The sequence below is a fragment of the Seriola lalandi genome, unplaced genomic scaffold (genome assembly GCF_002814215.2).
Source record: "Seriola lalandi dorsalis isolate HSWRI2012SDOR001 ecotype SW California unplaced genomic scaffold, Sedor1 jcf7180002054403, whole genome shotgun sequence".
In the NCBI taxonomy this organism is placed as follows: Eukaryota; Metazoa; Chordata; class Actinopteri; order Carangiformes; family Carangidae; genus Seriola; species Seriola lalandi.
The window spans coordinates 333,504-359,940 of NW_019524956.1; the positions used below are offsets into that span (position 1 = coordinate 333,504).

The 26,437-nt window shown below is 41.0% G+C and overlaps 3 protein-coding genes across 4 annotated transcripts in view; 2 read left to right on the forward strand and 1 right to left on the reverse strand.

Moving 5' to 3' along the window:
* Positions 1–130: 130 nt before the first annotated feature.
* On the reverse strand, positions 131–6,836 carry mocs3 (molybdenum cofactor synthesis 3). Of its 2 annotated transcripts, none has more exons than XR_015437480.1 (13): positions 6,590–6,836; positions 5,308–5,440; positions 5,104–5,196; positions 4,343–4,463; positions 3,362–3,436; positions 3,047–3,164; positions 2,867–2,975; positions 2,703–2,765; positions 2,047–2,210; positions 1,793–1,840; positions 1,113–1,217; positions 909–1,016; positions 131–316 (listed from the first exon to the last, which is right to left on the reverse strand). XR_015437480.1 is itself a non-coding variant. In XM_023409681.2 (13 exons), the coding sequence occupies exons 1-13, from the start codon at positions 6,680–6,682 to the stop codon at positions 159–161; spliced, it is 1,380 nt and encodes a 459-aa protein (XP_023265449.1). In that variant the 5' UTR covers positions 6,683–6,835; the 3' UTR covers positions 131–158. The 2 variants fall into 2 exon arrangements, 1 of the variants encoding a protein (XP_023265449.1); XM_023409681.2 differs by having other exon boundaries at positions 1,121–1,217; positions 6,590–6,835.
* A 613-nt stretch (positions 6,837–7,449) lies between these two features.
* On the forward strand, positions 7,450–15,364 carry qpct (glutaminyl-peptide cyclotransferase). The gene is made up of 7 exons (XM_023409682.2): positions 7,450–7,611; positions 9,928–10,074; positions 10,461–10,742; positions 12,477–12,644; positions 13,279–13,378; positions 14,006–14,122; positions 14,217–15,364. Exons 1-7 carry the CDS (start codon positions 7,489–7,491, stop codon positions 14,414–14,416), a joined length of 1,137 nt encoding a protein of 378 aa, XP_023265450.1. The 5' UTR covers positions 7,450–7,488; the 3' UTR covers positions 14,417–15,364.
* A 2,840-nt stretch (positions 15,365–18,204) lies between these two features.
* LOC111657499 (connector enhancer of kinase suppressor of ras 3-like) overlaps positions 18,205–26,437 on the forward strand; it is a 48,719-nt gene continuing 40,486 nt past the window's right edge. Inside the window, exon 1 of the mRNA XM_023409688.2 lies at positions 18,205–18,421. Within this exon, the coding sequence (XP_023265456.2) occupies positions 18,370–18,421 (52 nt within the window). The 5' untranslated portion in view covers positions 18,205–18,369. The remainder of the gene's footprint in view (positions 18,422–26,437) is intronic.

Sequence of the window (26,437 nt, forward strand, 5' to 3'; positions counted from 1 at the left end):
AACTGATGCACAGCAAGGTTACACAACAAATTTTAGGAACTGCTCCATCGTTACACTTGGAATGTAAGGTTTTGTAATTCAGTGATGACATTTAACACAAATCAACAAAAATGACAAACAGAATGCAGCATTTATTAAAAGAAAAGCCTTTTAATGGATTAATACTGAGGAAATGTGGGGTCTATTCTCTTTGCCCAGGCCATTAGGCCTCCACAGATGTCTTTCACTGTAATACTGTCCACTTCTGATCCGCTCATCTTCTCCAGAACCTGCACCGCCTTCTGAGAATCGTTACCCAGCTTACAGATCACATACACTGGAGGAAGCCACAGAGAGAAAACACTGGCAGATACGTTTGGTCAAAGCAATGGACTCAATTTTAAGCTAAATTTGCCTCAGATTGAATTTGAACACACTTAACCTTAACTTCTTTTTCATGTTTAAAATAATACACAGAAACACCACAACAGACAAAAAGCTGCACACAAGAGTTTCAGTGGTACATTTATAAACAGATCCATGTTTAAAATAATGAAGACTTGAATATGCAAGAACTGAATATACAATAGGTGGCCAAGACTGTAAAGCACAAAGATAAAACTCTAAAACCTAAATTTAACTCATTGATAAAGAAAGCTCAACACAGTGAATATCCAGAACACCACGAAAATAATGTTTTGAATATTAATTTCTCTAAAGCAGGCCAGCTGCTCAGGTTGACCACACTTGTTTTGGAAAAGAGGTCACCTAGCAACCCCATTACAACCTTTTACTAGCTGTCCAAAATAGGCCTCCGGCCCGGCACTATGCAATATACAGAGTGGACTGTGAATATGCACAAGTGGCTCTACGTGCCTGATCATTTCAAACAACATACACAGAGCCTAAATGGTGTTTTGACATGTTACCTGGAGGCCGGCAGTCACCTGCCATCTGCTGTTTCAATTGGCTGATTCTTTCCTGAAATAACTGGATGTGTTCACTCTTTCTCTCCTCTAAACTTGAGAGTGGGATGTCTGGCAGAAATATAAGAAGGATAATCACACAGAAAAATGAAGTGAAAGTACAGAATTAGGACAAAGTGAGACCAAGTTTGTGTCTCCATCACTCACAAGGATACTGAGAGAGAAGGGTAAGTGGCATATATCCACCTCCACAAGAGGGCGCACATCCAACAAAAGATGGGGCTCTGCCTTGTCCATTATGGATTGATAATCCTGGAATAATATTAAAACAGCTCTTAATGCACTTATACTATCAGATTTATAATCAAAGAGAGGTGTGGCTTTATTTTTTGGAAAAAGACATTGATTTATGACCATAGTTAAACAGGGAAACCGAAATTACTCACAGCAAAGGTTGAAATACTGCTTGGATTTGTATTTGAGGAGTAATATGAACATTTTAACTGCTTTTCCTTAAATCACAGGAAACAAAACTGTTTCTAACTGGAGCCCCATGCACAATCTCGATTACAGCCCAATCAATCATGATCCCCATCTCTGTGCTTAATGACTCAGCGGGTTTGAAAGCGCCAATTCTGCAGAAATATAAACAGATGCAATCCACTACCACTGCTCTCAGTGCCAAATAGAACATGTTATTCTTTCCCATAGAAAATCTACAGGCCCATATTAAGTCATTTCCCATTTGGGGCTGGGTCAGCACAGAGATGTAATCAGTTTATGAATGCACATGAAAACTGAGAAAATTGTGAGTAATCATACAATAAACAGCGCTAAATACAGGGAGTCACGCAATGGCCGAGTGTTCTGGAGAATATATTCCCTACCTGTACTGTGATCCTCTGATCTCTGGAGAGGAGGTTGAGTTTGCGGCACTGAAACACACGGAAAAATCGGGCAATAAGAGAATTTTCCTATGATTAGGGGATAATTACATGTACTTTCTACGTGTCATATTAAATGGCAAAATACAGTTGATGTAAGAAACACTTCTTATTACTTCAAAAAGCAACATTCCTATGAAAATGTGCCCAACTCCACAATATGAGGTACCCGATCTGTTTCATCTCTTACAACCAACCTTATCTGTGGCAGCAGACCCACAAAAGCTCTCATAGTCCACAAGCTTGGTTACACTGGGGTTCTCTCCACAGACTGCACAGCCAGTCTGCTTGGGCCGCAACTTGATGGACCTAAATCTGGCATCTTGAGCGTCAAACATCACCAGCTGCTGGCCGCAGGAAGCTGGGACGCCTGGTCAAGGATAAGGCTACTTTGTTAAATGTATCACGTCAGACACGTGTATGGGCACCATAGCAACATTCAGGCGTTTTGGTAGGAAAACAGTCCCAACACTTCCCTGGCTGATGCATCACAGCCAGGTGTTCGCATGAGTATCACAATGCGAGTCAGAAGGCATGACAGGGCAAGCCTATTCTCTGATGTGAGTCTCAATATTAGCAGGAGAACACTGCAACCACGACAGCTCCATGAGACAATGACAAAGGAGTAGTCAGCAGAGTCCAGAGAATCCAGACAAGATATCTCTGTTCTTGCCTTGTTTTATCAGACAGGCAGAAAACACCATCGCTAATCTTGCTACAATGAAATCCCTTTCTGCAGTTGACTGGTGATTCATGCAATGACTCGGCAAAAAATTCTGCTGCCAACCAACAATATGGCCAAGCAAGGTGAAGAATGTAATGTAGGAGTTAAGAATGGAAAAGCAAAGGATACAGCCTTGTCCAGAGGCAATCTTGATGACTTCCAAAGCTTGGAAGCAGCCCATTATCCCTGGAACTTGAAGAAAAGTGGAAAATGTTACCAGCAGCTATTATTTACACACACTGTTCTCTGTACAAAGTTAATGGCTTCTGGGCAAGTAAGGGGACAAGACTCACCCACTCCTAACACCCCTCCGTCAGAACAGTTGGTCACTGTCTCTGGGGGTGGGGGTACTGGGTACAGACATCTGTAGCAGGGGCCTCCACGGTAGTTATATACTGTCAACTACAAACACGCACATAAATTATTTTACTAATCTTGAGGAGCCTGACAAGAAAGAGGGCTTTCTACCTCACCTGTCCCTCCATTCTCAGCGCACTTGCTGACACCAGAGGCTTGCTACTGAGGACACAGGCGTCATTCACCAGATAGCGTGTGGGGACATTATCTGAACAATCAGCCACAATGTCATATATGAGGTCAGCAAAGTCAAGGAGTCATCATAGAGTTTATCAATATAATAGATTGCTTGTTAAGTTTCTACTTGATAAGAAATCATGAGCTTGAATAGGACTTAGTGGACGGCAGATGTAAGAAATATTCATGACAAAGAATTAGCCAGCGGCAGGCCTGCGTAACAGATGTAGGTTGAGGACTTTGCAGCAGGATACTGTTGGATGAGTTGCAAGGCATTCTCTGACGATAGCTGCAGGTGGTAGGGAATACACTCTACAGTGGAGTTCAACCTGCACACAATAAGTGACATTCAAAAATAGCAATTAGTTTCCCAAGAGGTCAGGTTCAATCCTCCATAGTTAGCAGAATTAATACGATAATATGAATAGGACATCAGTATTACAATTGACCTTAAAAATCCCATACCCAGGGCTGTACTAGTGTTTCAGTTAAAACCAAATCACAAAACAACATGTGAGCTTTGAATCTGACATGGGATCTGAGTCACATGTCAGCCCCCTCTCTTCTCCCCCCTCTTAATACTTACTGTCTGTCTCCCAACTATCAAACAGGTGACAAAACAAATAAATAATCTTGCATTATGCACTCAGCAAAACTCATTAATGAAGAATGAACAATAAGAAAAAGAAGAGGATGGTTTTGTACGTGTGACACAGCATCAAAACACTGTGTACATGTTTTTGCTCAGTCAGTGAAATGATGCCCTCATGTGGCCATGGCTATACAATGTGTGTGCTAACCACAGTAGGCCCACTGTGAAGGAGAAAAGCACCAGAAACAGCCGTCTCTAAAATAGCATGTTTACACAATATTTGCAGACTGGGGAGAAATACACAACCAAATATAACTTGTGGTGAGACAGGAGCACGCCAGCATACATTACACAGCAACCAAAGGGTCACAAAAAGCAGTTAAATACACCAATTATCATAGTTACAGAACATCTACTAATATTATGTAATTTACTAATGATATATAATAATGATAATGTTTTAATGTTGGTCTGCTTGAGCTGTTTTGGCACATTTGAGCAGGAATACATTTCTCAAATGTTCTCAAGCACTCTTGTTCTACTAGAGGATATTGGTATAAAGGTACTTTGACCTCTATGTATTGTATATTGTCCCACACCAAGTGTAATTTTTCAAGAAATGTGTACAGGTACCAGTCAGTACCTTCTAACTGCATTAGCAGCAGACAGAGCCTTGGCCTGGCCCTGGTTCTCCTCCCCATGTAGCACCTGTCTGTGCAGGTTACTCAGCTCCACTTCGTCATAGTCCAGCAAACCCAGGCGCCCTGGAGACACACAGAAAAGCTTTAGAATAAATAAATAACAAACCCTGATAACATTGACGAACCATGACCGTTAAACTCAAATGGTCATTGACTTTTCTCAAATTTTGTATCTGCTTACTTCTGAACACAGTCAGTGACTCTTCCCCTAAACAGCATGTTAATATTAACACAAACTCCTACACCCCTTTCCTTCAGTTTTTCCAGTTATCCTCAGTTAGTTATATAACCAAAGTGTAGTTGAAATTTCACCTGAGGCAGAAAGTAATATAAGTTTGACCGCAAAAGAAAAACATATGCCATATACTTCATGTCTCAAAATAAACACACACTTCTCCACAGTAAGATAAGAGTGATTCCTGATTTTATTCATTAAAAAGTACTAAAACTGGTAGTGGGATATTTTTCTTTGAGAAATGCAAACCTCTCCCCTGCAGGTACATTTATTCAGTTTACCAGCCCCTGGGAGGTGAGCCACATTGCTAATTTTAGATTCTGCCTTAAGGAAAACACAAACAGTTGGCGTCTCAACAATTATTTACACCTATATATTTATTTATTTCAAGGATAATTATAGAAGGGTTAATGATTTAACTAATTTGGCAAAAGGTCATGCTGTACATTAATCAACTACATTACCTACCGATGCCTGCCGCTGCAAGGTACTGTGCCAGGGGGCAGCCTAGTCCTCCACAGCCAACAATCAGCACTGAGGTCTTGGATAAGTTTAGCTGACCTGTGGACAGTCAACATGTACTCTGTTGTGTTCAGTCTTGCCATGAATCTCATTTGACAGGATGCTTACTGTACTGTACATCAGAATAACACTGCCTGTAACCATCCATACCTTGTACACTAAGGTCAGGCAGAAGGAGCTGTCTGCTGTAGCGCATGATGTCCTCATTGCTGAGGGCTGGTTTGGCTTTCAGTGGGATTAGTGGTCTCACTTCGTCATGCAGCTCCAGTGCTGAGGTATGGCTCTGATATCACAACACGGGACAATAATTATTTCACAACAACAAAGGAAACAAGATTGTACAAGAGCTTTGGGCCAGGTGGCATCACAGCCCTCAACAATCTGTCTGTATAATATAAGGAGCTTTGTTTATTTCTCTCTTTACGTATGTCTCCAGCTAATAAGTCTGACATAAGGAGCTGATTAGCAATAGTTTTACATAAGAATGGATTGAGGAACATCTGAGTGGCTAGTATGTTTAGCTGTATGTTTACTAAGTATGTTTACCACTAAAATGCCTTTTTGCTTTTAATGCTGTATTTTCAATATGATGCTGATGTGACATTAACATTGGTACTGTTTTTTCTAGGAGAAGAAGAATTGGGCATATTGTCATCAATTACCCAATTCACAGATGATGTGTGACATCTCATAGCATTTAGAATAAAATAACTGTGAATGAGATAGCAGTGCGTGCAGCAGTTTGTCTTTTTGAGCTGGTTATTGTTACCCAGAACCTACAAGGAATTTATGGATGTGTGCGTGCCTCCTGATGAATGACATGAGGAGCTACAGTTATGTCTCCATATACTGCTACTTTAATAGATGCACCTATGCAATCTATTGCAATTTAATTCAAGCAGCTATGCCTTAAATTGATCTTCAGTTTTGTTTACATGGTTGGAAATGTGTGATTTCAATTACAAATTTATTACTCTGGTCATAGGTGCAGGTAGTGTTGTACTTTATTACATTATATTCATTCGGGTCCTCTATTTTTTGTCCTCCCTATTTACATATATAAGGTTGGGAGGTGGGCGGAATATTAGAAACACCTGTCAATACAACGCAGTCCAGTATATAACCATCACTAAGAAACAAAAATTCAACATGATAAGTAACTAGCGTGCTAGTTAGCTCTCTATCAAATGTCCAAGTTTAAAGATAGGAGTACCTGGGTCAAATGTGCTAATGTTATGTTCCAAAGTCGCTAATAAGGAAGGGTTGCTATCCATAAGTAGCCTACATAACATTTAGTTAGTCAAATGTAATGAGAATACTATACTATTATACTATTACTATTATGGAACTAATTTATGTAGGCACAGGCTGTAAAAGTGGACAACTGGTGTATAAATAAACGTCAGCTTGACATTTAGCAAAACTTTCATACCTTTTCCAGCTGAGCCAGTTTATTCTTCAGAGCTGAAATCTCTCTCTCTTGCTCCTTGAGCTGTGCTTTCAAACAGCACACCTCCTGAGACATCGCTGCTGCAAGCACAACAAGAACAACCGCGGTTACAACAAAAAAAGATGTATAATATCACAACAAATATACTTTAAGTCTGCTTCAGCTGCAGTATCAAGTGTGTTGAGAAAGATGTTGACATATGAAGCAGGCGAGGGAGCGCACTTCCGGGCTGACCACGTGAAACGAGACCACGTGGTAGATGACGTAAGGCGCTGCTCGTACTCAAACGGAATATAAGTATAAATTTTAAGAACTGGTATGTCTGATTGTTTTCATGTTTTCAAATCTGAATTAATGGAAGATAAAATAATAATAATTAAGTAAGTAAATAGATAAATATTTAATACTATGCTTTACCTACTGGTAGACTACACAACGACAAAAGAAAAGCATGAGTTGTTCCAATCATAATATATTGATAGATAGCTTATTACATTCTGTTTTGTTGTTTGTTTATTTTCTGTGGTTTTGTTTGTTTGTTGTTTGTTTGTTTGTTGTAAAATATGAAGCTCCCGTTGGAAAATGCTGACCAGTAAGTAGACATGATGGGACTAGTCTTTTCTCTTGTGACCCTCAGGTATGCTGTAAAAGTGTTTGTTGCTGAAAAAATGTACATGGGGTCACTATGTCATTACTGTTCACAGCACCCAAGTGGTTCCACGAATCTCACACACACACACACACACACACACACACACACACACACAAACGTACACACTTACACACACAGCAGTATAGTGACGCGCTGTGGTTTAAAGAGCCTCGGGTCCTCCCTCCTGCTTTCCACATGATCTGTAAGCTTTCACAGAGGAGAGACAGGAATGTGGAGAGGAGCGACAACAACGACGGCTGAGCGGAGCCACATAATGCGTTTGTTTTACGCTGTGTCCATCTGGATGACATTCATCCACTGCTCCAACGGAATCCCGTGGACACAAGAAAAGGTAAATCAATTAAGAGTGTCTGTTAACAGCTTGTTGTCTGAACACAACCAGGTAGTCTGAATTGTAGCCCACATTCAGACAATCAGAGAACCATGTCCAGAAGTGAAACCATTTTTAAAAACTTGCCACATGCAGTGTTTTTGTATCTTTACTGTCATGTGACTGACTTTTAACAAGGCTCAAATGATTGCTTGCAATTATAGATTAACTCTTAATAAATTGTTTTTATCATTATAAAAACATTTGTACCTATTTTCTTGAATTATTTTACTGGAGAAATATATGAATTGCAGAAAAAATGTCAATCAACAGGCTACTATTATTCTGTATGGGAGAGTTTTCATATTCGGCTTTTACATTTATGGTATATTCATAATAATTAGTCACGATACTCCCACAATCCTCTGCACAGTCTCCAAGCACTTGTGTAATTCTCCTGAGATGCACCTGGGTATGCCTGGCCACTCATGTTCCTCATCTATGATCTTCTTCTCCTCTTCTCTTTGCCTGGTTGCTATGGCAGCACAGTCATCATCATTGATCCTCCAATTGCAGGTCTTGGTATTTATAGATCTTAAGTGGAACCCCTTTTAACCCTCTCTGAGCTCAGTGAGCCCCAGCTCTTTGGAAGACTATATTGAGTCTGTGTGGCCATATAATTGTACCTCTTGCACTATATGTACGCCACTCTGTAATTACAGGACTGATGCATGAGTCGGCCAGTAAGGGTCCAATGCACACTGCGAACAGGTTGTAAGTGAATCTTTATGCTTTAGTTGTAATGAGCAGACTTAAGGAATGTGCCCTCTCCAGTTGTCCAAGACGCTAAAGTGAAACCAAATTAGAACAAAGAACAAATGTACGCTGTGATTTCCCTTAAAAAAATATTCATTTCAAACACTAAAAAGTGCTAAAATAAATAATCAGATAATAAATCACACAGTCAATTTATAATAATTTATGCCAAACATTTGCTGGTTCCATCTTCTCAGGTGGGATTATTTGCTGTTTTTTTTTTTTTTTTTTGGGGTTTGGACTTAAAAATGGCAATTTGAAGACATCCCAGTGGGTTCTGGGAAAATTTGTGAGGTAGTTTTTACTATTTTCAGAAATTTTATGGATTAAACATTCATTCATTAACCATACTACTTATCATTATACTAAACAATTAAATGATAAATTAGTAATCAGATTAACTGATAATGAAACTAACTGCTAATTGCAGAAATAATCATAAACCCAGATTTTACAACTCCAGCTCATGTTCTCTTCCAACACCTTGGAGCAGTCAGAGTGCCAATTATCAGAGAGGCAGGAGCAGCGCAAAACAGATACAACAGAGACATTGACTGGGCTCTGATGTTCACCCTCAGCTCTTTCCCTCATGCTCCCGTTCTCCATCCTCCCTGTCAGTTCAGTTTGTTACCAGGACAACCGTGCTTCTCAGCAGTTGAACTTTGAGACCAAATGAAAAAAGAGCCATGGGATTAGAGGATCAATATGTTTTTTTAACACACTGAATTGACACACAGCTTGAAACGTGAAATCTAAATCCATGTTGTGTTCCTTAAATTGAACAAACAGGCTCATGTTCCTTTTCATAGAGCAAAAGGGAGACATAACGTGTTAACAAGAGCCTCTCACTTTTCTGCCTCTCTAGTCCCCTAGATCCCTGATTTGCTAAAGTAGCCCTTGTGTGTGTTTGAAGCCAGTCAATTAATGTCTATTCACACAGCTCTAATTGGCTCTTGTGTCTCACACTGAGGAGGTGTTAGCATCTCATCTAAAACAACCTCACCACAAGATCAAATTGCTGCTTTTTTACACGAATATGCTGTATGGCTTTTCTAGGCATTGTCATGTAGTGGATACTGTTGTAGCTGACTGTGAATAATCCTGTTGAAGATGGATTTTCTCCTCATGGCCACAGCATATCTTAAATATAGAAGAAAAAAAAACTCCACTTTTAGTGGTTTCCAGTAATAAAACAGGAGGAATTGACTGTTGTGACACACTAACATTACTGGTTCTGTATTGTGTGTCATCCGCGTTGTTGCTCCATTTAAATGTATCAGGAAGACTTCTACTGCTCTTACTAAGAAGGTGTTGAAACTATGCCATGGCAGACACTGACTGAAAATAGGTATAGACATTACGCCTCAGTGATTAACAGCAGAGCTTAGTGATCTGATCACAGTAGTAACATTTCATCCTTTGGAATTGCAATAGTTATTTCCTCCATGAATATAAGTTGAACCCAGTGCCATCCCTCATCCATTTTGGTTTATCTTGTTTGTCTCCTCTGGTCCTGTTCAGCTCCAGCACCGGGCCGTCACGCTAACACAAGATGAGATTCGCACCGCCCTGTCTCACACTGACCTGGAGCAGATGTGGCAGAGGGATCTGAGGCCACTGCTGGTTACCAGGTACCCAGGCTCTGCAGGCAGCCAAGCTGTGCAGGAGGTGAGTTTATCATTGTGGGATAATATATCATGGCCAGAACACATGCAGTGTGTCATGATTGGCAAAGCTATTAATTAAGGCAATTCATTAAGGCAATAATTGGCAAGATAAATGTCAAACTCCTACTTCTTTTACCTTGTGGAAAACACATTATTTTAGTGGCAACTAAAAACTAAAGATAATCAGCAGATATGAGCTGATACCATGCTGGTTTACACTTGTTACTGATTCCTCCACATTTTATGTCTTGCAACATATTGTTTCAGTAGGAAATACATCCACATCAAGAAGTCGTCACAAAATACTGTTTCATTCTGAGAAATAGGGAAGCAACAGGTCTGAATCAGCCTCTTTTCTTTGTGTGTGTTTGTTCATCTTTCTTACAGCATATCAAAACAACTCTCGGCTCTCTCGGTGCAGGCTGGGAAGTGACAGAGGATAGGTTTATGTCACAAACACCCTACGGCCCCCTGTCCTTCACCAACCTGATTGCCACCCTCAACCCATCCGCCAAGCGCCGCCTGGTTCTGGCCTGTCACTATGACTCCAAGTACTACCCGCCACAGTGGCACGGGAGGGAGTTCCAAGGTGCGACTGATTCTGCTGTTCCCTGTGCCATGATGCTGGAGATGGCACGAGCCCTGGATGAGGAACTGAAATCTCAGAAGGTAGTGGGCTAACAAGTGACTTAAATCCACAATATACTGCAGTAAATGAAACATGGTTTCTCTGTTTGTCTGTGACCCCATGTGCACTATAGATGCCTAAATCCCTCCAGTGTGCAAACATGCATTTCAATTATAGTTAGGCCATTTTGGGGGTGTGTAATAGTTTCTGTGGTTGTGGTTAGCACTAACTTGATTTGTTGCCATGAGTCATAGTGAAGTCTTACAACAACAACAACACTGACAGCAGTAAGCTCTAAGATAACATGGCAAAACAAGTGGCAGCTCCTAAAACTGGGTGAACATCACTGTTGGTTTTCTTCACTCAAACATAGGAAATAATTATCATTTAAAGCTGAGTGAAGTGTTGTGGGGGTAAGAAGAAAGAACGTAGCACTTACAACACATTTTATTAGTGCTGCAAACATAGTTTAATTTAATAGATAAGACAGGTGTTGTTCTATATTTCTCCTTTTGTCAACAATTCTCATGAAAAGACCAAAATCAATGATGTGTCAGTCCTTTTTGACTTAATGTAAGTCTTTTAAAATGGGTCACAAATATAAAGGCTGAGTAATTTTCTTAAACACCTGGGTATTGTAGTTTTTAGCAAACAGTACTCAAACAGGAGTAAATATCACATTTACTGGGGACTATTTTCAGCTGTTAATATACATTTGGTACATTAGTGACGGTTTATATCAGCAGATCAATTTATGTGAAACTGACTCAAAACAAATACAGTCTCCCTGTTCATGGTAACGATGGAACAGGTCAGCCAGTGCAGCAGTTTGGCTCACTGATGTGTTTGTAATAGTTTTGTGACCACAATGGGGCTCCACAGCATAGAGGAATAAGCTGCTGTTTATCAGACTGGTTTGGTTTCATTAGATTTTTGACCAGTATTGGACAGCGACAGGTATGGATGAATCACATGGCATTGAAATAGTCAGAAATAGTCAAATGTAGATGTTTGTGGGAAAATGGTGACTTTATTTCACAGGCCTTATCCTGTACACATTGTCAGTGAGTCATTCAATAAGAGCTCATTGGTTTTGCTAAACAAACTTAAACGTTAACTAAGCTTAAATAAAGTCTCACGTACAAAGTCATGCATAAATTAGACATCAATAAACTTGCAAATGTCTATGCTCAAACCCAACTTCAGTGGCAACAACATTTCAAATACAAAAGTTATAATGATTGGTTATATCTTATAGTAACTGACACAAACTTGCTGTCAACAGAGTTTAATTGTTGCATGCACAAATGATGCAGAAGCAGCACATTTAGTATTCATGCAGCTTGCTACTCTGTTCTTTTCCTATTTCACAGTTGAGAGCCTCATCTATTGGGTGGACAGTGACAGGGCCTGTGACAGGGAGATCTGCCAAGAGACATGTTTATCAGACTCAGCTGTCTGTCACAAAGGTCACTGTGGGAATAGGAATCACCCTGAATACAAATACATTAGCTGCCACAGAGGAGGACACATAATCAATATCACAGCTAATAAATCACATAGAAAATAGTCAAACTTTGCATTACAGAAGCATATTTTGTGGGAAACAAAACTAAAGAGTGAAATTAATAGTTCATGTAAAAACTACTTTTGAAACCATCAAGCTGTGTTCGTGTCACTGTCGTCTTAAAACCACTAGAGGGCAGAAAATCTCTTGGAATAGAAACTGCAGTTGTATATGACTATGCAATATTTTATCTTTACCCCCAATGTAGAGCTCCAGCCCTAACCTGACCCTGCAGTTGATCTTCTTTGATGGAGAGGAGGCTCTTTTCCAGTGGACCCCCACAGACTCCCTGTACGGCTCCCGCCACCTGGCCCAGAAGATGGAGAGCACCCCACACCCCGCTGGAGCGACAGGCACCAACCAACTAAATGGCATAGTGTGTACCAGTTCTGCTCATCGTTCTCTGTCTAAACCACCTGAGATTAGCATAATCACTTAATCACACTCAAGATCATCCCTTCGTTAGCCCACAACAATTTCAGTACAATGTGCTTAAGCCTGATCTCCTCTCACACACACACACACACACACACACACAGCCCACACAGACACCTGGGAAGGCACATGTCTTAAATAGTTCTGTAATGTAAGGAAATATCAAAAGCTCACAAAGCCACTCAATTTATCATGTGGGGGGATTGGGTGTCTTGATCTCAAGCGTCATCTATTATACAGTCTATGATAACAAGACGTCACTTTAATTGGTATATGTTTCTTTATCGTAGAAATGCTGAGATCGAGCAACTGTTTATCAACAAATGGAGACATGCCTGTGTGGACAGACAGAGATAAAGCAGACAGTATCAAGTCTGTGCACGTGTGTGTGCATGCGTGTGAATAAACAAGTGTGATGTGAGACGCCACCTCAAAGCAGTGGCTCTGAGGTGTGATTATTATGGGAACAGGCTTGTGGTCAGGGACTTATCTTCAGGATGTGCAGGGAAAGTTTCTCATGAGAGCTCTCATCAGTGTTGTTCAACCCCGCCCCCTCCCCGTCTCTTCTTCTCCAGGATCTGTTTGTGTTGTTGGACCTGATCGGAGCTCCTGGCCCTCACTTTGGCAACCAGTTCCCCAGCACAACACCCTGGCTCTCCAGACTGCAGAACATTGGTAAATGATCCAATATTTTGCAATTATTGTAAAATGTAGTGCTATGTGGGGCTTTTTGCTCTGCTGAAGGTGTGCCACAAACACCCATAAATCAGCTATCAGTCACTGTCATTACAAGTCATTAATGTGTTAGTCATATTACAGATAGCCATCATTGTATGGAGGCCAATGTGCCAACTGTGTTGACAAATGATTGCAATTACACTGTATTTTTTCCATCTGTTGCGACTGCACTGTAGGGATCGTGTTTTTTTAGTCAAAATTACTAATGAAACTCTAAAGGCCCTGGAAGCCTATTTTCTCAATCTGTTTCTTTCTTCATGCAAATGGCTGCTTCATTAATACACTGTTTTCTACCAAAGTGAGAAGACTTTTGGTTTTTTAACATGTTTTTTCACACTGGTTCAAAGTCACATGATCTGTGCACCAATCAGGATTTAACAACATTTGAGTCAAAATGTGATGACAGCTGTGGGATTGTTGCTTATGTTTCCTAAAGATCAAACCACACCAACACAGTCCTGATGAAGCAAATCATCTAATTCTTGATTTTTAAACTAATGAATCATATGTTTTTTTCTTTAAACTGAATTTACACATGCACTTTCTTACTCTTTGTCTCCTCAGAAAAGCGACTCCACTCCATGAACCAGCTGGTGGATCATCCTAACATCGTGCAGTATTTCTGGCCCGATCGACCTGTTGGCCACATACAAGATGATCATATACCATTCCTAAACAGAGGTATACACACCAACTAACAAAACTAACACAAAAATGATAGCGTATATTGTGTAAACTCTGTTGGTTGATTCCCAATCCTATACTTCTCTGTCAGGTGTACGTATCCTCCACCTCATCCCCTCCCCCTTCCCATCCGTGTGGCACACGTTTGACGACAATGAACTGAACCTGGATCGCTCCACCATCCAGAACCTAAACAAGATCTTGCAAGTCTTTGTTCTGGAGTACCTCAACGCCAGACCAGCTATCCCTTCAGTGTCCTCAAACCCTTCAAACCCACAGAATGCACCATAAAATTCCCAGTATACTCTTCCGTAACTCTGTTTCTTTGGATGTAGTAAAGGTCCTCAGCTCTTATTTTACAGACTGGCATTTACTGCTAGGTACATACCAACACATCTGTTCACAATACGGATGCCCACTGCAGAGAACATTTAACGTGGAGAATATGTTCATATAAAAAAGTTCAGATTTTATTTTGAAATCTAAGTCTTAATAGGTAAAAGTTTATATTTTGTCCTATGTGAGTATGTATAAGAAGTATTTTCAAGAGACTCTATGTCTTCATCTTCCCTTCAAGCCCTCAGTCACCAGCAGTGAGATCAGCACACAGGATCCTGTGTGTTTTTACTACACTGTGCTCTTTATTTCAGCCTAAACCCCTCATTTACCCTGTGAAGAGACATCTTAGTGTCAATGCTAATGTCTAGGATCTGCTCTACTTGTATCAGAGAAGAGGAAGAATGTTAGAAAAAATGATAAATTGTGTTGATAAAATGCTATGATGTCCAAAGTTGGTGATATGTTCTATATGAACAACTCTGGGCTAATAACATTCATAATCTGTTATGATGCATATATACAATAGGCCATTCACATGAATTCTACAAAAACATAAGGGGAAGAGTATATAGCAACACACGAGACAGTGTCACAAGGTGGTTTTAGCTACAGGGGATGTGACATTTCCTCGCCTGCAGTAAATCTGTTCAGTGTTTAGAGAGCAAACCTGTCGGTGGCAGGAAATGGGTTTATTTTTATTATCACAACATCTTCAGCCCTTCATATCCTGTCATCTCTGATAGTGAAGTGGATAACTTCCTGTGCTGATGTTTCACATGCCTGCCTTTGTTTATATGACATTATTAGCCTGACCTTAATGTAGATCCCAGAATAATATACAGTGCCAAATTTGGACTTCCTGTATTTTGAGGCCGAAATAAATGTTACACATACAAAGCAGATCATGCAGAGTTTGTTTATCTTTCTAAGTCTTTTGTTTTAATGTTAGCACTTTCGGAGCCATGGGTAAAGACGTTGATCCTGCTCTGATGCTTGGTCATTATGATAAAGAAAGGTGACCTTTTCCATGAGGAAGTGTGAACTTTTTTTCTGTAGGTCTAATTTAATAGCCATGCAAGAATAGCCAGAACAATTCTTCCAGTTTTGCATCCACTCCTCATGTCTCAACCCCACCTTTCTCTCAGCCTTTAAAGCTCAGGCCCTCTCTTCCTGAGCAGACCAAACACTCCCTCCATCCCTCCGCCTCACCTCGACAACAATCCCATGATTCACTTAATCCTCTCAGGGAGGACCTCCCCTGAATTCCACACCACCCAGATTCCCTTCAATCCAGCCCATTCCCATGAGAACTGAACGTGGCTCTCACTCCCCCATTTGCTGTAGTCAGAAATGTTTATGATGCCTGGTAACAACATACACAAACATACTGTATATCTCTGTCTTGAAGGAGATGGAAAGTATAACTGCTTCAAAGGCCAAATAAGACGGGGACATGTTGCGCAGTCTCCACCCAAATCCTCCAACTTTCTTTGACTTGTAAACACAAAACTACTTTAGTGACCTTTGCCTCGCTTCCTTGCTTTATACTGTATTTTATTCTACTGTACTTTTATGCTAATTTCACTCATCCTCCATCCAAGTATAGGTGTTATGTTATATAGATTTTCTATCAAAGCTTCCCTACCTGTCAGCCATGACCAAACTTACTTGGCTCAAACATTAAAGAAAATATTAGTTTGTCTAATTTTATTTATTAAAAAATAGTTTAATTAACTTTAATGTGATGAAAAGGAGTCTTTTCCAAAACATTTCTTGGGTCAGAACAACAAGCATGTTTGAACATGGAAAATGAAGACAAGCAGAATAAATTGTTGTACAGCACTGTATCGTGGCTTCCAGTATTTTTCTTTGCCTGAAAGCAAATTGATGCATTGCCCAAGTTTAATAACAGCTGAACTTTAATCTGCAGCTGATTAGAGTGCAGAGTATACAACAGCTTCCAGCTGTAGTAGAGTGATGGGAAGGGCCGGGACTCTCCCATGAAAGGTGTGTTTAAAATTGTTAAAAAACAATAAGTTGGGAAAGGTTACTTAATGTCAGAAACCAGATTGTAAAACGTTAGCTCTATTGAACACCTCTAAATAAAGGCATATAGCTAAAGCCTACCAGAGTTGTAACTTGCAACTTGGGATGTGGTAAATAACCTTACAGTAAAGGAACCTTGCCTCTATCCACTAAAGACAGTCTTTTTCTTTTTCTTTTGATGTTTCCTGGAAACCTTTTTAATATAGATTATACCCGATGTGCTCTCTCTGTCAGCTGTTCTATCTATAAGCAAATACACTGTTGTCTCTCATAAACCATAGTCTGCATTATGTGACATACATAATATCCCACAATGTGAGGCAAGAGCAACCAAATAAGATTTTGTTTGGTCAAATGCATATTTTTATGTTCATACTGCGACTATATACCTATGACTACCGGTACATATATAGTCAATGTGTTTGTCTAATTCTTGTTTTATTTTCTATTAAGACAATAATGCTAGTTAGTTAGCTCGCCATGTAACATTAAAACAGCGTAGTTGACTATACAGAGCAATGAGTATTAGGAAAAAAACCTTAATTTAAATGATAAAATACAGTAAAGATCAAGAACAATAAATTATTATAATATATATAATAAATATCTTTCCAACTTGGCTCCTTATTGTTGTGAATTCCCCACTTCAGCTGGGACAGTCGTCAGACTCATTACAGCCTAAAATCCAGTTTCATTGTTTTGATGGATTGGAGATGTGTTTCTAAATTAGTTGATGAGACTGTACAATGTGAAGTATTATTGTAAGCATGTGAGTAGCAGTGTTGGGGTGACTATAGAGCAGCCTACTGCTAAATGACTTGCAAAGAAACAAGGCACCAAAAGAGAGCAGTGGTGAGTCATATTCAGTTCAATGGAAAGGAGGTATTTTTCCTCTGATGGTTTTCATGACTTATGTGTTAACTTCGTGACTGCAGCTGTGATTGAACAAATTCAGCTAATATCACACTAATGACTTAATGTCACGTCAGTATAAGGTATTGTCATTGTTCTAGCACCTATGACAAATAATACGTTTATTAGGTTACTTATTTAACAAAATTTTGAATTGATAGTTAACTGTGACCCATTATTTAAATGATGTTGGCAGTATACCAATCTGTGTATTCCTCATTTATTTCAAGAGTAACAAACCATAAACTGAGTACCACACTGTTTGGTATACAGCCTCCTGTTTCAAATGAGTGCGGTGAACACACAGAAACTACCTACATCACATGCTACATTCATGTGCTCTCAGTAAACTTCTCTACATGGCCCGGTGTAGTAAATAGCCTACACACTGCTGTGTGTTCATATTAGTTATGATAAGAAATATTTATAAAATTGGCCTCAAATGACCAGTTTTCTAATAGTCAACAGAAAAAGATTTGCTTTGACTGAAAAGGTGAAACTACGTCATGGTAAACATTAGATCCCGCAAGCACGCATAACTGTGAAGAAATCAGTATATGATTATTTAAATAAAATATTAATAAAGCAAAAACAACATAAACTATACAATCATTGCAGTTTATCCATAACTGAGAGAAGCAAGTTACAGTATCTCAGTACTACTTGCCGGGTCGTTACTTTGCATGTAATTGTGACTTTTCCCAGTATTCCCAGCAGCGCGTGAAAGCAGCATTGATCCGAGACCGGGCGGTGAGGAGCTGTGGGGGATTTCAGTCCAGCCCACAGTCATGCGTGTACAGAGCTGGTTAGTGAGTGAACACAAACAGACGAACGGTACCGAGCTGTTGTAAAGAATGTGACAGCATCTTTTTTATTTAAGTCTCAAAACCTCGTCGCCAAATTTTTTTTGGCATATTTTTTCTCACTGATATTGTGTTGAAGAAGTCATGGAGCCGATAACGAAGTGGGCGCCGAAGCAAGTTGTCGACTGGATGAAAGGTAAGCGTGGAGCACTTTACTTTGTGTACAACTTCACTTCAAGCTTTTTCTGACAGAAAAAGTGGCTCATTAACGACACTGCTGCTCTTCATACACTTGTGTGTCTCAGCTGTGAGTCGCTCCTCGGTTATCTCCAGCTAGTTTCGTAGAAACTGCTCCTGTGTGACAACATACCTCCACTGAGGCGCATAACAATGGGACTTGCGTTTTCTTTACTCTCACTTAAAGATGTTGGCAGGTTCACTCAGTTGTGTTAGCTTTTCTTTGATTCGGCTGCTTAACTGCTGCTTATTGCAACGTTTGAATTACACTAATGTGTTTGCTCTGGGAGAAAAACATTAGCTGAAAACTATGCTGCTAAAGAGACGTCTAATTCAGTCTCAAACACACCGGTTTCCTAAAATAATACTTTAAGCCAGTCTCACTGTAGGCCACAGACTCTACTGGTATTTGAGCTAGTAAGGAATGGCATTTGGTAAATTAACTAATACTGATGTTTAACCAGTAGGCTACTTGTTGTGTCGTTGTCCTCAGTTTTGAAATCACTGCCTTCTGAGGAACTTAAATGATTTGAATTCCATCCATCATTTTACAGTCAGGTCTGTGTTTTAGTGCTTTTTAGTATCTGACAGCTCATAAAAACCATACCTGACCGGAATGCTGGCTATGGTAATAGCTTCACTACTCTCTGAGCCAGAGTTCAGTCACGGCATAGGTATGTCTAGTGAGGGACACCAAATGGTATGTGAAGTATGGATGGAAATAGTGGCTGTGCTATCATTCCACAGAAACAGTGAAGTGTGTCTATATTATGCTGCAAAAGGACTAATGGGCTGTTTATATGGTGGCCCGTGGGACAAAGCTGTCTGTCTTTGCTTTACTGTCTAGGACATTTTGAAAAACAAACCCCAAAACAAATCATGGGGGGTTTCCTGTTTAATCTCATAATTTGTATTTCAGGGCGAGCTCTTTTGTCATCAGTTGGAACTGTAACCGTGTTGGAGCGCAGTAACTGCTGATTTAGGCATGCCTTCCAGTGCTCATCTATAGCTGGGAGCTAAAGGGGATTGTGGAGGGGTTAGTTTCAGTGTGTGCAAAGAGAAGAGCCCAGCCAGGGCACGTATGGATGGAGGATTAGTTGTCTACACAGGCCCCATTGCTGTCAGTCTCTTAAAAATCTGACTCAGCGGTTGTCTCTGCAGCTCTTCACCATTGGATTTGCAGACCCATACAAACTTGGTAGAAGTGAACTAACTGAAGTAACACATACAAACCTGGTGCATGGACATGGGATATTGATCACAGGGTCAACTTGGAGTGAACCACTTGTGCCAAGTGATGGGTCACAGAAGGGAAAATACCAGGTTTTCCTGTCATTGTTGTCATATTGTCACTTCTGTGTTGTCGTTATATGCTGGAGATAGAGTCATCCCTGAAATTTAAATTTCCTCATCGTGGTCCAGGAAGGCTGAATAGTCATCTGCTTAGGTTAGAGGCATTGTCTATGAGTGTACACTACAATTACTTTGCAAGCAATTTGATCTGTCTTTAAGCAGTCACAGACACAAAACAAGGAAAGCTCTCAACTAACATTCAAAATACAGCAGTGCTTCTTGAAAAACAATGATAGGTCCAATGTGCATGGCTAATGACTTTAGTTTACGCAATTTAACATGAAATTGCAAAAACATATGCTAAATTGTCCTTATTAACAAGGATATTTTGTTTATTCTGTAGTGTCAGATGCTCCAGAAGCATGTTTAACGTCTTTGTCTTCAAGAACAGCAGAGTATGTGACTGAGGGAGCGCCAGAATTCACTGTGAAACTGTGTCCATGGAAAAGAAAAGACCTTGTGTTGTCCTCTGTGACCGCTGTACAGTACACAGCCACAACATGGCATGTAACCACCACTGATGTTGTTTGACTGAGGAATAACTTGTGTAATCCTTTCATACTGAAGACAAGCGACGTCAAACTGTGGTAAAGCCCTTGCTGAGAGCCGGGTCATGGCCTCATGTTGACCTGTTCACACCAGTGGCTAACACGGGTGTGTGAAAGAAGTCAAATTAAAGTCCCTGTAAGCACTGTATGCTCTTATTTGCCTCAGGTTGTTTTCCTCAGTAAGACAGGGGCTTGTTTTGTGTATTGAGACAATTGTTAATCACTTGTATTGTTAAAGGAGATCAAGCGGCGGTTGGTGGATGTTTATTGCCATTGAAAGAACATTTGGTTCATTGAATTTAATCACTGTTGTTTTTTGTTTGGGGACTGGAGATGCCCTGAAGCGCACTTCCTTCACCACAAGGTCTGATCTTCCAGCTGGACCTGTGGTGTCATGTGATTGGTGTGCCATATGTCATGTGAGGAGCTGCTTGCCCAGGGGGAAATCAGCACTTTTCTAATGATAGTATAGATGGCACAGCCATAATATGTTTTCATTAATTGCATTAAATTTTCAGTTTGTTGTGACCATTGAATCCCTTTGGGTTGGGTTGGCTTTGAAGAGCTGTATCAGTGGCATTAATACATTGACCTACATACCCATGTCCACAAAGTCAAAAGTTTAAGTCGTATGCTTTAAGTCATTTTCCAAATATAGTCCTGACTCCATGTGGGCAATGCTTCAGCTGAGAAGGGCTGGCACTGACCGGGGAATATTTAGCTCCAACTTCTTATTTACCAAACACTCTTTTCTTTTTGTCCTTTCCTCTTATCCACCTTGTAGTTACTGGAAGTACGACTGCCAAGTTTTAACAAGGCATCCCAGACACGCAAACCTGCACAACTACTGTCTGACTGAATGGCTTTCATCCAGTTCTTTAACAAGCCCAGGCTTTGCAGCACAGTACACGCTGGATGTCCTCCAACATTTTCAACGCTTTAATACTGCCTAATCAAATTTCAAAGCCATGTATCTGTAAATGGACTAGGCTCGTGAATTTTTAGCATTGAAGTTTATTTGGAGCATGAGGTCATGATTAAAGTCCTGCTGATATAGTGGCCTACATCTATCTCATACCTATTTTAGACCAAACAACCCTGTTTGTGACACATCTATACAAGGCCTGGCTCTATTAGCTCAGCAGTGATAAGCTAATAGAGCTGCAGATGCAGATGTGTGTCTTGTGTGTAAACATTCCCCATAACCAGAAGTCTGACATGAATGGTCAGATGCAGGTTGAACACGTGCTCGGCATCCCAGATGTGTTTGATTTGTTGTCATATGGTGGGACACATAAGAGTGGCAGCGAGGGTGTGTGTGTGTGTGTGTGTGTGTGTGTGTGTGTGTGTGTGTGTGTGTGTGTGTGTGTCTGTTTCTGTGTGGCTGTATGCTGCTTCTCAAGTAGCACCAAGGTGCCAAAAAGGTAATTAGGTTGTCAGAGAGGTGACAAACATGTGCTGAATATGATTTTGTCTTTGAACAAGTGGGCACTTGGAAAAATAACACCACTGTGTCCGAGTCCACACATGCTAACTGACTGCACTGATGGGTACCGTCAGCAGCCTTATCTATAGAGTTGATGGCGAGGTGTGGGCAATGATGGTCTGTGATCTTTATCTGGCTGAAACAGAGACTTCCTAAACTGGAGTGTGAACAGACGTTGTGCAGACACCTCACCCTTATTAAGGCATCCACTGTCTCTGTTTTAGTGCCGGCTCTATCGTCCAAGTGGAGGTCTATGTTTGGATAGCCTCCACCGGCATCATTAATCCAGTTTAGCAACCCTTATGCCGTAGAGGCTGCATGTGTATATGCATCAGGGAGGACAGGTGTTCAATTAATCCAAACATAGGATTTAGGAACAGCGGAAGTCTGTATGCCCCCTCTCTTGACCTCATGTATACAAGGAAGCAACAAGGTGAAATAATTTATTCAAATGAAAGTAACTGTTCCCTCAAAGTTAAAACTCCTGTCTTTGTCATTTACCAGTCTCCAGTCATCCAGCCATTCAGCCTTTAAAATCGACCTATTGTGTTCCATTGATGGGAAGATAACCATGTTACTTTTCCATAGAAAATGGTCTTTCGAGTTCAGGGGAAGTGCTGTAAGAGGATTCCCCCTGGGGAGAGGTGGCTGAAAGGGATTGCCATGGTTTTGTTCCTGTCGGCCTCTCCGCGGCCTGTTTCTCACACGGCCCGCTGTCTCAGCCTTATAGCCTTAGGAGCTCTAACATATGGGGACTTCTAGAGAAATCATCAATAGTTAATGCCACTGTTCTGATCAAGTGATGCGGAGACATAGAGAAAGCAAGAGTCAGTATGTTTTATTCACTATTTACGTAGTGGTTAAAACTTGCTATCCATTTGAGCTTCAAGACAGTGTGTTCAGCTTTGATGTTGTGTTTGGACAGTACACAGCAATGATCCTTCATTTGTACAGCACTTTATAGGGGTGGGGAATTTCATCAGTAAAATAATATCAGTTTGTATTTGTGTGTATATCCAACAGTTTTTCTCACCGTGCCACTGGAGGAGACCAAGTGTCCCCTCGTATCCCTGCCAACCTGGACTAGACCAGTTTGCTTTTCATTCAAATCTAAAATATGCATTGCAAATCTCCCTGATGATCTCAGCTTAGCTGGACCAAGCTATTTGGCCCTGCTCTGCCCTAAGAGCATTGGCCTGTGAAGTGCCATTCTTAAGCCAGGGGAATAAACGCTCCAACCTGAGGTGGCACAGCGGGTGCAAATACGGGTCACATGCTGACTGACCTCTCGTGCAGGGATGTCAAGTGCGTGTGTCTGCCCACACTCACTGGTTTGTATGTGTTTGCGTGTCATGATTGTGTCTGACGGCTCACCATCTCAGTCATGTGATTGGAATTTTCCAGTATATTAAAGTTTCAAATTGCTGCGGCACCACATAATGTGCTGGAGAACTGGTGAAGAGAACGAAAAAGGAAGTGTATGGCTGTGTTGGTATTGCTATCTAAGCACTGCTAATGCAGTTATGCTCAAATACCCACAGAATATGAGAGGAATGCAGTCAACTGCTGTTTTTTTCTACCATACTAAACCAGCAGCTCTGCAAATGAGCAGTCAAAACAGGTCACACATGTCCTTTGTTGCAGTTGGGGCCACCAGTTGCTTTTAACGGATTTAAAATGCTGAACCCAGTCGAATTGACGGTCCCCCTTCGCTGACCAAATACACACAAAGCTCTTTCATCCTGCCACCAGCTTACACTGTAATGGAGTGCAATGTCATTATGATTACGAAGTGGTCTGTAGTTTTATGAACTGTTACCCACTTTTGGGTTTAGCTGGGCACTTGGACAGACGCCAGATCAGAGCTTGTTCAGAACATGTCCAGACCAGTCCATATTTTCCCAGTACGCCACAGAGACTGACTGAATTCCTGACAAGCTATTCACACAGTTTAAACGGCAATCCTGTGGTTAAACTTTAAAACAATTCGCTGACTTCCCTTTTACAATCCATTCTGTTTATATTTTCATGATGGTATCACATTAGTACTGACTGCAGGCTGTTATTGTTTGTAGGTCTCCGCGCTTGTGTTTGCGTGTACACTTGTTGACTGGTTACATTAAAGAGTGCTGATAGACATGGCAGCTGTAATGGGCCAGTCTGTGTTTTCACACCGCTGATGGTGCGCTGATGAGCCCCCAGGCCCACCATCAGAATGGCTTCATGTACCCTGAGTGGATGGAGGGATGAAAGTGTTTTGGTTTTAACCAGGAAACTTAGAAAAACACCTGGAAGATTAAAGGGAAGCTGCAAATTTTCTTTGTGGTTATTTATATCCTTGGTTTTCCACAGCATACAAAGGTGCATGCTACTCTATTATGGAAAGGTCATAAAGCTGATAGTTGAAACACCTGTACCAGACTTCTGTTTTCATTTGGTTATAGTTGAAAATCAGGGAGGGAGTCCTCAGAAAATTCCACAAGCACAATACAGTGAAGTCACACATTGTGTGGATGAACGTTTTTACTTACTGTTCCTCTGGACTTCCCCTCCACTGGTCCTACCTTCAAGAAAAATAACCATGTGTTGCTTATTTGCCTATTGTCTCCCACAGGGTCTAGCACACAGGAACATATTAGAATACTGGTCAGCCATGACAGATCCACCCTGACGTGCTTTGTCATATTGTAATTTTTTGTGAAACCTCTCAACTTACTGAACTTAAAATCATCTGCTGGCTATGTTTTGTTGCCAGAGGCTGAAACTTGACAAATCTTATGATAATCTACACTCAAGGCTGAAAACGCCAGCAAGTTTTTTTTTCCCTTGATGTCAACTCAATGGGTTGAACAAATACTGTTGCGAGCAAAAAGCGGGTTTTTAATTTGTTTAAGCAGGGAGTGGTGGCTCCTGGACCTGAAGAAACAATCATGGGAGATTCTGTTGATTCTCCCTTTTGTTACCGTCAGTGAAGACACCTGGGAAAAGCCTCCCACCTGCCTTTCATCTCTGTTTGTGTGTTACACCCTTTCCAGTCAACAGCACATTTATTTATAGGAACATAACTGTCCCTTTCTTAATGTCATGGCTGTGAGGGAGACCCACAAGTGCCGACAAGAGCACAAACAAACCGCACCTGCAAATGGTTGATATGTGTGTTTTTTGTAGTGACAGATCTTAGCACGCACGTGTGTGTGTTTTTATGAAGACTCCATTGTTGGTTTAGAGCATTAAAACCAAATGTAGGGACACATCTCTTAACACCAGAGCCAGAGAGTCGACACAGTAAGCACAGCACAACATGCAGCGTGTGAATGTCTGATTGTGCGTCCGTGTGTCTGCGTCATAGGTGCCCTGTCCTGCCCTGCGGGTGACACACACTGTCGCTTACCGCTACCTTTCGTGTAAGATGACTCACCCTCCCCCACCCGCAGCCCTCGCAGCAGGGAGAACAGGCCCAGCTGCCCACGGCCTGTAGGCTGCCTAGTAATGTTTTACATTGCATAATTTATTCAACTGTTGGTGATATTTGAGAAATGAGTCATTGAGAATTTCTTTTCTGGAGAAAGCTAATCACTTTATGTGTGTATGTGTGAGTCTTTGTTTTTATTAGTCTTGTACAGAGAGGATGGACACACTAATGATGTTCTCAGTCTTTCTGACCCCTGTCTACTCCTCCCCCGATCTGGACACAAGCCAGCTATAAATTGTTGGATTGCCATCACACACTCCTCTTCCTCCTCTCCGTCTCCCTCCACCTCATTCTCCTCCAACTTCTCCAAATCTCCAGCCCCCATCCCCCACTTTTCCTGTCACTATAGTAACCCTTATTTTATTTACAGCCCCAGACCGTTCTTCAGCTCTGTGTTGGCAGCCATTGTGACTGAGAGGCTGGCCACCAGTCGCTTCTTTGCGCTTCCACAGCGAAGAGCTCCAGCTGGGTTTAGCCGGGGTAGAACACAGGGATCAATCTCAGATTTGCGTGTCACTGACGGAGCCACTGTCGGTTTTGATCGAGTAAATCCTCTGCGTGGCTTGGCAGTAGAATCTTTCTCTCCACTTTTGCAGCTAGGCTTTTTAACAAGATTTGAGGAGGGATTTACACTCTGGGAGATTTACAGCAATTAGCAGGTTCTTATCCAAAGATGCTTATGGGGGATCCACATTAGGAACGGAGAAAGTACTACAGTCAACTGTATGAGCCACAGGGGCGATATAAAGCTATCTTTAGTCTAATTAGAGGCTTGCTTCTGTCCGTCTGTTTCATAAAAGCCAAATCAAGCATTGTCATACAACATAATAACACAATTGATGCAAAGTTTTAGTTAAGTTTGGCTCTGCTACAATATACTGTATGTCCACATGCAGTGTTAGTGCAATGTTAGTCTACTTGCACACTTTTCCCATGGCAAGCTAAATGAGTGGGGCTTATTTCCTTCCCCCAAAACCTTGTTCATCTTTATTGTGGTCTCCATAGGCAGCTATTATGGTGCTGGTAAATTGGTCTGTAATCAGCATGTAGGGCCACCCTGATCATACACCATACATGTGACGGGTTTAAACCACTAAATGGAGTTCCCTATTTTTT